The 14,098-nt window shown below is 38.0% G+C and overlaps 1 protein-coding gene and 1 pseudogene across 1 annotated transcript in view; one reads left to right on the forward strand and one right to left on the reverse strand.

Annotated features, from left to right (window-relative positions):
- Window positions 1–14,098, reverse strand: part of SBF2 (SET binding factor 2) — a 436,540-nt gene that overhangs the window by 170,379 nt on the left and 252,063 nt on the right. Inside the window, exon 13 of the mRNA XM_023509946.1 lies at window positions 12,004–12,102. Within this exon, the coding sequence (XP_023365714.1) occupies window positions 12,004–12,102 (99 nt within the window). The remainder of the gene's footprint in view (window positions 1–12,003; window positions 12,103–14,098) is intronic.
- LOC105886779 lies at window positions 3,712–4,515 on the forward strand (annotated as a pseudogene).

Raw genomic sequence — 14,098 nt, forward strand, 5'->3', positions numbered from 1 at the left:
AGCATTTGATACAGCTGGTCATTTGTATTCCTCTTCCGGGAACAGTTTCTTTACTTGGTTTTCTAGGTATTCTTGCTGTATCTTTGTCCATTTCCCATCTTCCTACTCTCTTAGCTATGTGTATACTGCAGGGCTTAGTCCTCACATCTCTTTTTTTTTTTTTGAGACAGCCTCAAGCTTTCCCCCTGGGTAGAGTGTCGTGGCATCACAGCTCACAGCAACCTCCAATTCCTGGCTCAAGAGAGTCCCCTGTCTCAGCCTCCCTAGTTGCTGGGACCACAGGCGCCCGCCACAACACCCGGCTATTTTTTGGTTGCATCCATCATTGTTGTTTTGGCGGGCCCAGGCTGGATTCGAATCTGCCACCTTAGGTGTATATGGCTGGCGCTTTAGCCACTTGAGCCACAGGTGCCGAGTCCTCATGTCTCTTTTTAACACTCACTTCCTTGGTGATCATTTCTAGTCTCCTACCTTTACATGAATGATTCACAAAATTTTTGTCTCCAACTAAGCTTTCTCCTGAATTCCACTTGGATTTAAAATAACATCTTAAACTTAGGTCCCAATGGAGTGCTTAATCTGTCCCCACCTCTAACCCTGCTTTCTTCGGTCTTCCCTACTTCAGCAAATGGCATTATTTATTTTTTCACTTAGGCGAAAAGCTCACAGTAATCTTTAATACCTTTCTCTAACACCAAAATATCCCTTCCTCTGCAAATTTTGTGGACTTTATCTCTAAAATAACTTGGCCCCTTTTCATCAACACCGTGGGTCAAGCCAGCATCTCACATTACAGCAATACAACAGTTTCCTGACTAGTTTTCCTGCTTCTATTCTCCCTCCCTCCCTTCCACTCTGCAGAAAGAGTACTATAGTTAAAAGTCTGTCAAATCATCACGTAACTATTTTGTTCATTACAACGGCCCTTCATCTTGCCTAGAGTAAACCCCAAAGTTCTTAAAACAATTTACAAGGTCCTACAAGATCTGGCCTTTCTATATGTCTGGGTCCTACAACCGTTTCTTTCATTCATTTCTTCTACTACAGACACACAGACTTCTTGTTCCTGTCTCAAAGCCTTTGCACTTAACTAGTTCCTCTGCTTAGAATGCCTGCCCCCCTACAAAGTTGTATAGCATCCTCACTCCCTTCTTGCATTTTTTTGATCAAAAGCCACCTTTCCTGACCACCCTATCTAAAATTATATGTTCTTCCCAACAAACTCCCTTATTCCCCTTATTAAATTTTTCTCTATAGCACACACCACCCTCTCACATACTATACATGTTACTTACCTTGTCTATTATCTATCTTTTTCTTCCTAAAATGAAGCTTCATGAGGACAAATATTCAATTTTAAAAAATATTCTTTTGTCCTCTGCTATATATCTATTGCATGTACAAACTGCCTCGGACAGAGCAGGCACTCCAAACCCCTTTATACTGCACCCCAATAACGGGACACAAAGTTGAATACATGTCAAGACTGCAACACCTGAATTAAATGTGTCAGCTAATAACACAGAGTATTGGGGCTGGCAAGGACTTTTATCCAGCCACCTAGTTAAGTACCATTATGTGTATTTCAAACACTACAGGTAGAGTAGAATCAATTCTTTTTAAAAAAGTTCTCTCGTAAAGGCTGCTTTACAACTATGCTTAGACCAATTGTAGCACTTATCTTTTGCAACCAGAAAATTCATTATTCCTACTGAACTTGGAATATTCATGTTATAGATCAAATGCAATACTATTCAGCACACCCTCTTGACGATTAAAAATGGCTGTCATTGATACATATTAGAGGTGCTTCCCCATAACTCTTTTGAGTTATGTGGCTTAGATGCAGATAAAAACAGAAGGCTTGGGTTAGGGGGGGCAGATGACAGAGCTATCATGTCTCAGCAATATAATAGAAATACTAATGCTTTAAGAATCAAAAATCCGGCCCAGCGCCTATAGCTCAACTGGCTAAGGCGCCAGCCACGTACACCTAAGGTGGCGGGTTCGAATCCCCAGCCCGGACCCGCCAAACAACAATGACGGCTGCAACCAAAAAATAGCCGGGCGTTGTGGCGGGCGCCTGTGGTCCCAGCTACTTGGGAGGCAGAGGCAGGAGACTCGCTTGAGCCCAGGAGTTGGAGGTTGCTGTGAGCTGTAATGCCACGGCACTCTACCCAGGGGGATAGCTTGAGGCTCTGTCTCAAAAAAAAAAAAAAAAAAAGAATCAAAAATCCTGAGTTTTAGTTCTTGTTCTATTCCTTATTTTGTGATCCTGGATTATGAACTTTGCCTCAGTTATAACTTATGCTTATCTCACAAGGTTCCTCAGAAGGTGGAAACAGATATAAAATTTGTTCTTGCCAAAGCAGTGCTCATACATGCTTTATATTTTTCCTCGACATCTAGCAAAGACATGGAAAAATAAATATGTAAATTATCTCTCTACCTTTTCTCTCTCTCTCTGGGTATATACATATACGTTTACTTACACATATAACAATATATATTTTAAACACACATATGATAAATAGGTATTTATAGGAGGAGTCTCAGTATATCACCCACACTGGTCTTGAACTCCTGGCCTCAAGCAATCCTCCCACTGCCCAAATAACAGAGGCTATAGGCAAGAGACGCTACACTGAACAAAACACATAAAATCATATGCCAAGTCTTAGTGAACATTCTTTCTAAACCATATGTTTAAAACTGTGCTAAAATTCTGTCTAGTATTAAGACCAATATAACTAGTCTGTAATGTCTGAAATTTCCCCTTTCAAAAAGCAGTATCTTTGTTCCTTTCTGTTTTTTAGGCATGGTTCTGATCCATACAGTGTCTTCTCAAAAATTACAAATACCAATTCTCTAAAACAAAACGGGCAGATATCTCTTTTCAGGATGGGGAGGTAATTCACGTGGATCTTGAGGTCTGAATTATTCAAAGTCCACAGTTGAATATCTGTTGTTGTATAGATATTCTATACCAGAATGCAGCTTATGGGTTATATTTACTACATTATAATATATTCAGTTGTGTTTAGAAGATTTAAAAAAGACTCACACCCCAAAATCTAATTGTATTTGGTTTTCCAGTTGCTGCGTCTGTGTGCTGCTGCCCCCTAATGGGCAGCATGATAACTGTAAAGGACCACATTTGCCACCTTGAACCTAACTTGTTCATATAAAGATGTTTGAGAAGACATCAGCAATGGGAGGGAATTTAGGTTAGGGCTCATGGTACCCCACATAGTCTTAGAAACAACTGTTCTTGTGACCCGAAATGCTTTTCAACTGGTCCCTCAAAGGTTACTGAGCCCAATTTTGTTGTTGAATTGCCTCCTTGTTGAAATAAGGAAATAAATTATTTTCCAACAATACAAAGCAGCCAAATTTTCATCTTTGATTCCAGAGAAATACAAATATAAAGTAATCACAAAGATTTAGACAACTAAATACTTATAGAGAACATGGCTACAATTTTCTTTCCAAAGAAAGAAAAATAAAGTACCTAAGAAATCCTAGCAAAATGCACTATCTTAAAATTTTGAAGTTGGGATCAGGAGGTGGCCAGCAGGAGCTGAGCAGAGACCCAGCCAGACTTAATCAGCAGGTTCTTGGTCTTGAGGATTCAAAGAATGAACCCATGGACTACAGTGTACCTTTCGCTTCTGTGGACACCTTCATTAAAGATACTAAAAGACTGCTGTCATGGCGGGGAAGCCCAAGCTTCACTACTACGATGGACAAGGCAGGATAGAGTCCATTCAGTGGCTCTTGGCTGCAGCTGGGGTAGAGTTTGAAGAGATATTTTTACAATGGACAGAAGATTTGGATAAGTTAAAGAATGGAGTTTGATGTTCCCGCAAGTGCCCATGGTGGAGACTGACGGGATGAAGCTGGTGCAGATGAGAGCCATTCTCAACTACATCACCAGCAAACACAACCTCTATGGGAAAGATATAAAGGAGAGAGCCCTGATTGAAATGTATGTAGAAGGCATGGCAGACTAGAACGAAAAGATTATTATGCTATTCATCCATCCCTGCGAGGAAAAAGATGCCCTGCTTGCCTTGCTCAAACAGAAAACAACAGATCGCTATTTCCCTGCCTTTGAAAAAGTGTTAAAGAGCCAACCTGGATGGCAACAAGCTAAGCCGGGCTGACATTCAACTGGTTGAACTTATCTATAACCTGGAAGAGTTTGATTCCAGCTTTACCACCAGCTTCCCTCTGCTGAAGGCCCTGAAAACCAGAATCAGTAACCTGCCCACCGTGAAGAAGCTTCTGCAGCCTGGCAGCCAGGGAAAGCCACATGAGGATAGGGAAAGCATGGAAAAAACACTGAAGATTTTTAGGATGTAATAAAGCAGGCATGGAAGCAAAGCAAATGCCAGACCAATCTAGTAACATTTAGCAACAATGTGGTGCTAGCTTCATGCTTAAGGAAGCTATTGTGAAGCTAATAAACTTTGCAAATAATTTGCCAAACAAACAAAAAACCTCCCATGAGCAAACTTAGTTAAAATTCATTCTTTTTCATTAGGGTCTGATATGAAATCAGATCCCAATGTCCTCACCTACCTCTGTTTTGGAATTAAAACCACAGTACAAATGGAAAACGTGCATTAAGTGGTTTGTTTCACTCCTGCACAAATTCTGCTGTAACGTTTGTTATACAGCCTATCACAAAATCATCCATAGAAATTCACATCTGATGTTTGCAGGTACATCTTGGAAAAGCATTGCCATTCTCGGGGACAGCATAACAAAATTTTCTTCTTATCATGGAGAGCCATGTTACTTCTGATAATAAAGATCTTCTGTCTTATGCACTTTCAAAAAAAATTTTTTTTTGAACTTGGATAATAATTTTGAAGGAATGGTCTCTGTAGTCCTGCCCGAAGAGTAACTATAAAGTAATGGGAGGTACAATGATTTTTCTCAGACTTGAAACGATACACATAAACCATTTGGTCTGGAAACATGTGTCTCGGGCTCCCCTTTAACAGGCTGTATGAAAATACGCCTAGGGCTTACAGAAAACAAGGCTGAGAATGCACTTCAATTATCTAAAAGCAAAGCAAACCAAAACAAAAAAAACCCCAAATTCCACTGGAATTCAATGTAGGCAAAAGCCATATCGAGAAATTTTTTTCTGCATGTTGGTTTCAGCACTAAATGACTAATCAGTGGGATCTTGTTAGAGGTCACCAAGTTTCCCAAATTAACTCAAGTACAGCAGAACCTCTGTAAGTTGCCCACCCAAGAGACCACAGTGGAGGCGGTCAACATAAGGAACTAGGCCTACAGTGCAGACAAGTACATGTACTTTCTTGTACAGCTTTTATTAGAGAATATGATCATGTCTCAAGCAGCTGTAAATTTTTCAGTAATTGGGCGGCGCCTGTGGCTCAGTGAGTAGGGCACCAGCCCCATATATTGAGGGTGGTGGGTTCAAACCCACACTGAGCCACACTGCAACAAAAAAGAGCTGGACATCGTGGCAGGCACCTATGTGAGGCAAGAGAATCACCTAAACCCAGGAGTTGGAGGTTGCTGTGAGCTGTGATGCTACAGCACTCTACTGATGGCAATAAAGTGAGACTCTGTCTCAAAAAAAAAAAAAATTTTTTTTTCAGTAATTGTAGGATGTACCTACAATTCAGACCAGTCCCTCATATTGAAAAAATCTGCAACATGTGATAAACAATAGGATGTTAGGCCTAATCCAACACGTGGTAATAATGAAACACAAAAAAAGAAAGTACACTAAAGGAAATACAATACAACTAAAGGACAAAGCCGACACCTTCTGCCTCTTGGTATAGTGTGTACTCAACAGGTCATTTATAGAGGGTAAACTGATACTGTGTGTCACATTCCGAGTGATCAAGATACAACTTACAGAGGTGGGTAATATATAGAGGTCAGTCTTCCACTGAGTACATGTGGGGCACGTCTGGTCTCTGAAAATTAGGTCAACTTAAGGAGGTGGTTAATGAATGAAGGGAGGGAGGCAACTAGGGAGGTTCTACTGCATTTAAAATTATTTAAGGTGCACCAATTATACCTAGAACTATGTGGGATTGAAAGTTTCACAAATTCTTTCAAATATAGTTGAAGATAATACTATCACTGTAGTTAAGTCATTAAACATGGGCAAACTATAACTGGACTTTTAAGAGTTGCCTGGCAGTATATATGGCATTGATAAAATGAAAAAATCCTCAATTTTCCAACTCCACAGGCCTTTCGATGATCATCCAATTGAATATATTATCCTTAATACGAATAAACTTGGTGGATGACTTTAATATCTGATATGCTAATTGCTCTAGTCCAAGGCACTACTGACATTTTGGGCTTGATAATTCTTTGTTTGGGGTAAAGGGTGGATGTTTTGTGTATTGTAAGATGTTTAGAAGTATCCCTTGCCTCAATCTATTAGATGACAGTAGCACACTCACTCCAACTGTAATAATCAAATATGTCTCCAGACCAGCTTCTTTGGGGTGAGGGATTGTCCCTGTTGAGAACCATTGCTCTAAATCATAACTTCAGATGATGAGTTCTTATTCTAAGGCAAGTACTCTCATCACAAGTACCAAGGGCCCATATAGTGAATAGCTAAGAGTCCTATACTTTCACTCACCTGCTGAAATAAATACTAAAATCACAATTACCACAAACCTATTAGAATGGCTAAAACAAAAACCAAAACACCAGCAACTGACACTATCAATGTTGTTGAAGATGTGGAGCAAATGAAACTCAGATATATTGCAAATGCACCACTATATGTAAAACTGTATCATTATAATATTGACTGATAAGTAAATAAAGTAAATAAAGAAATCAGACAGAACGTAGGAAGGAGTTTGATTTGAAATGCTTTGTGGGCGGGGGAAGGGAGAGCTGGGTGGAGGGAGGGTAATGGGGGGCCTTACCTATGGTGCATATTGCAAGGGTACATGTCAAATCTATTAAGAGTATAGTATAAACGTCTTAACACAATAATTAAGTCAGTCAAGTGAAGGCTATGTTAACCAGGTTGATGTAAGCATTCCAAATTGTATATAAAATCAGCACATTGTACCCCATAAATGCATTAATGTATACAGTTATGATTTAATAAAAACTGTTCAGAGAAAAAAGTTTACACATGAATATTAATATTATAAAATTAAAAAAATAAATCTATGCTTTGGGTTAGGGGCTTCATGTCATAATCACAATATTTTACTTCCTTCCCTAAATGAACAAAATTCCTTTATTCACAGTTGGCAAATAGCACAAATATCCTCAGTATAGATTCTTATTTCATATTAAAATGAAGGTATATATGATTAATTTATACAGTGTGCTTTTGAAAGGTTTAAGTCCAAGCTGTAGCTGTGTCCTTCACCCAGGAAGTGTGCCATGTACCTATGCGATGAATCTGTTGGGTGGGAGCTTCCCCAACCCTTCCTCTTCATCTCCCTACTTGAATTTAATTGAGTTGTTCTCTCATGTGAGCATGTAGTTGTTAATCTACTAGTTTCAATTTAGTACTGAGTACATGTGACACTTGTTTTTCCATTCCTATCATCAGCATAGATTAAATTTGTCTGGTAGAAGCTGGACGCAGTGGCTCACACCTGTGATCCTGGTACTCTGGGAGGACGAGGCGGGAGGATTGCTTGAGTTCAGGAGTATTGAGCAAGAGTAAGATCACTCCCCCACCCCGTCTCTACTAAAGAAATCGAAAAACTAGCCTGGTATGGTGGTGTGTACCTATAGTCCCAGCTACCTGGGAGGCTGAGGCAGGAGGATCATTTGAGCCCAAGAGTTTCTGGTTGCTGTGAGCTACAATTATGCCACAGTACTCTACCCAGAGCAACAGAGTGAGATTCTGTCTCAAAAGAAAAAAACAAATTTACCTGGTAGTGAAATTAAGTTTTGCAGAACTGTAAAGGCTATTGATCTTATATTATCAATATAATGGCTATTCCTATATTTGAGCTTTTTTCCTCCATTAGGATTTTAACATCTATTTGGTTCAATGCTAGGCAATGAAATGTCCATATGGCACAATTTGAAATCTCATCTTTTTTTTTTTTTTGCAGTTTTTGGCCAGGGCCAGGTTTGAACCCACCATCTCCGGCATATGGGGCCAGCGCCCTACTGCTTTGAGCCACAGGCGCCACCCCTTAAGTCTCATCTTTTATATGAAAATCTAATTTTCCCCCTTTAACCTTTAAATTCAACTGTTAGATGATAATCACTTCTCAGCAATTATTTATTACAGTTTAACATTATAAAATTAACAAAAATAATATAAAACTCATATTCTGGCGAAATAGCCATATGGCGGCCGAAAACCGTATATTCCCATTTTGTTCTCCAGCCTGTTCGTGCATTCTTTCCAAAAATCAGGACTTTTTTAAAACGCCGCAGGACGCGGGGCAAATTGTTGAAAAGCGGGACTGTCCCGCCAAAATCAGGGCGTCTGGTCACCCTAACTTAGAAGGAGGCTGAGGCAGGAAGATTGCTTAAGCCCAAAAGTTCAAGGGTGTAGTGGACTATGACAGCACCTGTGAATAGCCATTGCACTCCAGCCTGGCAACATAGTGAGATCCCACTTCTAATATAAAAGAACAAAAACTGCCAGATGAATTACATAGTCCAGCAAATATTTATGTACTGTTGCAGATGCAAGACAAATTAGAAAAATTATACTATGCAAAACAGTAAAACGTATGTCTAACTGACGTCTTAATGCCCTGCAATGAAGTTTTTATCAAGTTCTTGTATCTTGGCCTATCTTCATGTTCTCATTTCATGGGCAGTCACTGGTCTTTTGCAAGCATATATCAAGAAACATAGGGAGAGGATGGCTAAGTAGCTAAATGTCCTCTCATGCAGACAATGAAGATTCAGAAGCCAAAGTGGGCCGACCACTGCATTATTGATAGAGCATGGCAAGAAAAGCTGTACCAACACGTTGCTAATAATCTTCATGGCATAAACCTTCAATTTTTTTTTTTTCCTGGACAAAGTCTCACTCTGTTGCTGGGGATAGAGTGCTAGCTCACAGCAACCTCAAATTCTTGGTTCAAGTGATCTTCCTCCCTCAGCCTACCAAGTAGCTGGGACTACAGGCATGTGCCACAACAGCCAGCTAATTTTTCTATTCTTAGTAGAGACTGGGTCTTGCTCCTGCTCAGGGTGGTCTCAAAAGCCAGAGCTCAAGCAATCTTCCCATCTCAGCCTTCCAGGGTGCTAGGATTACAGGTGTGAGCCATTGTGCCCGGACTACATAATTTATTTTTAAGTTCATTTTCTTCTCTTTCATTCCACCTACCTATTCCAGCAAAGTCACCAAATGCTTTTCTTAATCATGCAGGAAGCTCCAGAAAGCTAAAAAAACAGCTAAATTAGTTACAATGAATCCTACTCACATTCCTAAAACCCTACTAAAAAGCAATATAAAGGAATGGTAAGGAGAAACTAGAAATCTAAGGTATGTTTTTGAAATACTTCAAAGCTACCAGACTTCAGTGCAATAAAATATTTACAAATATCTGAACGGATTCACCAAGTCTCAGTTCTAACCCAATAAGGAAATAGTCAAATTATATAGCTGATTCTTACCAAAAGGAAATTTTAAAAGTGTCATTTTTTTTTTAAAGGTGACTAGTTAAAAATAGAACCATGTGGATTATTTTCCTTGCACTGACACCATCCATCCTCTAATTTCCTGCATGACCCAAGAAAATAACTTTATCATCATGTTCAGCCTTTTAATTTTGTAAAGTGTTTACAATGTAGGGATCATCACAGACTCCAGAATCTTAGAAGGAATCTCAGAAAGTTTGATGACAATCCACTGGGATTGTCTCAAAATTCTTAGTCATTATGTACCTATGTCCCCTTCTGAAGGGTATTAGGAGAATTATATATATGGAAAGTGCCTGGTAATTACATTGTTAAGGGAGGGAATGTATTAAATTAAATGGAATCTAATTGATTGTGAAACAGAAGCCCAATAAGGGTTCAAGAATGTAGAATACATTTGAAGGCTCATACCACTGGGTCAGTCATTCTCTTACACAGTAACACAGCACCTCGTGACAATCACTTTAAACACGTCACTTTTAAAAGAAGTAGACTGTGTTTTACATTCACCTTTTAGAATGTGTAATTACTAGATATTCATTTTATTGCAGTTTTCAGTTCAGTGTTGGCTTAGTGTAAACTATGAATCATAAACTTTAAGTTCTAGGATGTCAAGGAAGAAATTGTTTATTTTTGTCTGCTTTAAAGCAGCTTGGCAGAGTCCCTTGCATACACTGCACACTCGGTCATGTAACAGAGAGAAACTTGTGTCAAAATCCCAACTCTTGTCACTTACTGGCTATAAAATTTTACAGCTCTGGAATAGTCTTATAGAGACCTAAGAAATAAATATTCAGATATTAAAGGGATCAGTCCTGTTTGACTGATTTTATTGAACCGATTCCCACTTGACATTTTGCTATTTTTTGAAGTCCATCAATAAATCATTTCCACTAAGGCAAGAAAAAACTTTCCAATCTCCAGTTTTCTCACTTAACCCCTGCTCACAGAACATTTCCAAAGTCAAATGAGAAAGTACCACATACAGAGTATGTGGGTGTCCATAATTAGGTGTGCAATTTACAATGTAAAACTAGTTTCATTGCAAATGTCCTTTTGGACACCCTAATATTTAAGTACCCATAAAGAACAAAGTATAAAAGTTGACTATTGGAAACATCACTATTTTTTTCCAATTAGAGACAAACCAGACTTACAGTGAAAAAGAGCACAGGCTTAGGAATTAGATAGCTGAAAATTCCTGGATTTAAAATCAGAATTCTATCACTTAATAACCATATGATCCTGAGCCAATCATACCCAATAAAATGGGACAATGATGCCTATCTCAAGAGGATTAGAGGTAATTCATGTAAAGTATGTAGTCCCATGTCTGGCATACTGTGCTAAACACAGTATTTATCATTACTATTGCAATAGGTCAACAGAAGTTCTCATGGGATCATGCTGTACATTATTTCCATACTGCTATTATATGTGGCAAAGATCACCGCACAACACAAGTATTTCTTCTAACAGAATTCCTTTTAAGTGTCAGCAATCAAGAAATACGTTTATTATATTGGGCATATTTATAAATAACTAAACATGTGGTCAGTCAATAAATGCAAGAAATAGGTCCTGGGATGGAACTGCCAAGAAAATAATTTATTTATACCTTTGTTAAACTAATATGTTATGATTTTAAAATGTGACGTATTTAGGGATAAGAAGGAGAGACGACCAGCACTCATTAACCAAAACCCATTTTCCACATGCACATAATCTCCCTGTCATCATGCGTCTCTATCTGGTACAGAAATAGTTATTTCATACTTTATCACATCCTAATCCTTTTCCCTTACTGCATTCCCTCTATCCATGGAATATTTTCACCCTTATGTTTCTGTGGTCACTTGCCAATATGCTTCCTCTCAGCTTTTCACTCTCTGTCTATTTAAAACAACACAACTCACACAATCTTCCTGACCTAGCTGACAATAACTGTACCAGACTGAAGTAGAATATGTTAGTCAATTCCATCTGAGGTGGTTCTGGTCTCCAATGAGTCTAAACTTTGTCTCACAAAAGAGATCCAAATGAAAATCACAGTGAGAGGCAATAATTAAAAAATTGTGACTGTTTTTCATAATACAGTGATAGGGAAATGATGAACTGGACAATTATGACTAAGATGCTTTCATAATACTGTGACTGACAGGAGAATTACTTTGAAAAATGTGATTTAGCTTGACATACAGTATCAACTACAATGTCTTATCATTTATAATCCAGACCAAAAATATTATCAGTAGAAAGAAGAAGCTTCTTAATTTTGTAAATAAAACACTTTATTAATACTATATTCTTAAAATTAATGACTGTCTAAATAAATACACTTACATTTTTGAATAGTTGTTCAGCAAGTTCTCTGATATGCTTTATCATCTTCAGTGGATTATTTTCTTCAACTTTAATTCTCTCTACTTCAAAGGCTACCAACTTGGAGAAAGAATCAAATGGCAAAACATCAACTCCAAAATGCATCAAATTTAAAAACTCTGTGTAATAGCATATAATTTTCAAACCGAAATATCCAAAATATACACTATTTTTAAAACAAAATATTTTGGGTTTTTAGTTTCACCTCTATTCTGGGATTTCAGGGTCAATCAAATCAGTGAGATTGTCTGTTGGTCCCTCCCTGATGATTTAGGGCCCTATTTCTTCTTGGGAAGAGTCATTTCTGGAACTCAAGAGAGACTCTGTCATTCCACAGGCCTCATTCAGAGAATTTGCTCACTCAGACAAATTCAGCAAGTCAGAAAGCTCCAAACACTCCTTAACTCAGAAAACACGAACCAAACGTTCACTTCAGGCTGCTTAGACTCTAGTCCTAGCTCTGCTGATTGTGAACTAGGACAGGAGAACTTGCACTTAGGGTGGAGAAAAGAAGGATGACAGGGGGAAAAAAAATACTTGTGGGAGGGCAAATAAATGGATAATGAAAAGAAAAGGTTTAATGTAAGATTCTCACTTCTAAGAACTAATAGATTTATAGCCACAGACAGATATAAAACTACAGCTTTTCCTATTCTAGGCCAGCAGCATTCAGAACAAGAATTTTTAGTTGTGATGAAGCTGTGAGAGGGAGTTAGTAAGGGAGATCTGGATAAAGAGAGACAGTATATAAACCAATGTTACTATTCACGAAACTTCAAAGATAAAATGTGGGAGCTAGAAAGGCTCTTGGAGAGCATCTATTTTAATCCCATGAAACATAATGTTATCAATCACTTAGTTCAGAATCTAAAAGTTGATATGTTAGTCTAATCAATCATATTAAATGTTAGTTATAGACAGTCAATGACCAATAACTGAATAGAAATACTTGTCAACCTCAGGATAATGTCTCCTAAATCTACATACGCTTTGTGTTATTAACTTAAAGCATTTGGTATAGGACTTCATACTCAGAACTAAAACATGTGCCTCTTCTTTAATTCTTAATGGTGAATACTTAAATATCTTTAAAGACTAAAAGATCCTCCTCCTCTAAACCAAGGATACTTAAGACTTTCATTCTTATCTTCTCTTTATAAAATAAAATAACCAGCAACAAAATATGACCACTATTAATTACTATTCTCCATTATTTTGGGTGCTAGGAACATTGTTCTCTTATAAACTTCAATGAACTTTTAGATTTTTAGTTCCAATACAGTGCTCTTTTAGAAATTGAAATGGGAATAATATTCATTATTCTATCTATCAGAATAGGCTGCTGTGAATATACAGTTAAATGATAAATGGAAAGATGCTTCTGAAAAAGAGGAAGCACAGCTGTATCATGGGAGCTCATGCCTATAATCCCAGCACTCTGGGAGGCCGAGGTGGGTGGATTGCCTGAGCTCTGGAGTCTAAGACCAGCCTGAGCAAGAGCGAGACACCTTGTCTACTAAAAATAGAAAAACTAGCCAGGTGTCATAGCAGCGCTTATAGTCCCAGCTAGTTGGGAGGCTGAGGCAAGAGGACTGCTTGAGCCCAAAAGTTTGAGGTTGCTGTGAGCAAAGATGATGCAATGGAACTCTACCCAGGGAAACAGAGTGAGACTTTGATTCGCATCCGTCCTATTTCTTCCCTCTATTTTGTTTTTTTAAGTTTTTAACTCTGTAAGACAGGAGGTATATTGCGTCCTTTCACATGATTAATTCCTTAAAGACAGAGACTAAATCTGTCTTCTATACATTTAATATCTCTTTGGGGAGCTAGAGAAAGGTTGGTTGCCAATTAGCAAGAATGCCATGAAAATAAACTATGGCTCTATAACATTGATAGACTAAACACAACTTCAGTTTGAAGTCATATTCATACATTAAAATTAGACCTTTCTCCTTATAAAACTAATAAAAGAATCACTGTATTATTGCCTTTAAAAAGTTCTATAGTTTTATTCATACAATCACTGTTAAATTTTCTTTTTTTTTTTTTTTTTTTT

This window comes from Otolemur garnettii, unplaced genomic scaffold, assembly GCF_000181295.1.
Source record: "Otolemur garnettii isolate 467f Iridium unplaced genomic scaffold, OtoGar3 scaffold00001, whole genome shotgun sequence".
In the NCBI taxonomy this organism is placed as follows: domain Eukaryota; kingdom Metazoa; phylum Chordata; class Mammalia; order Primates; family Galagidae; genus Otolemur; species Otolemur garnettii.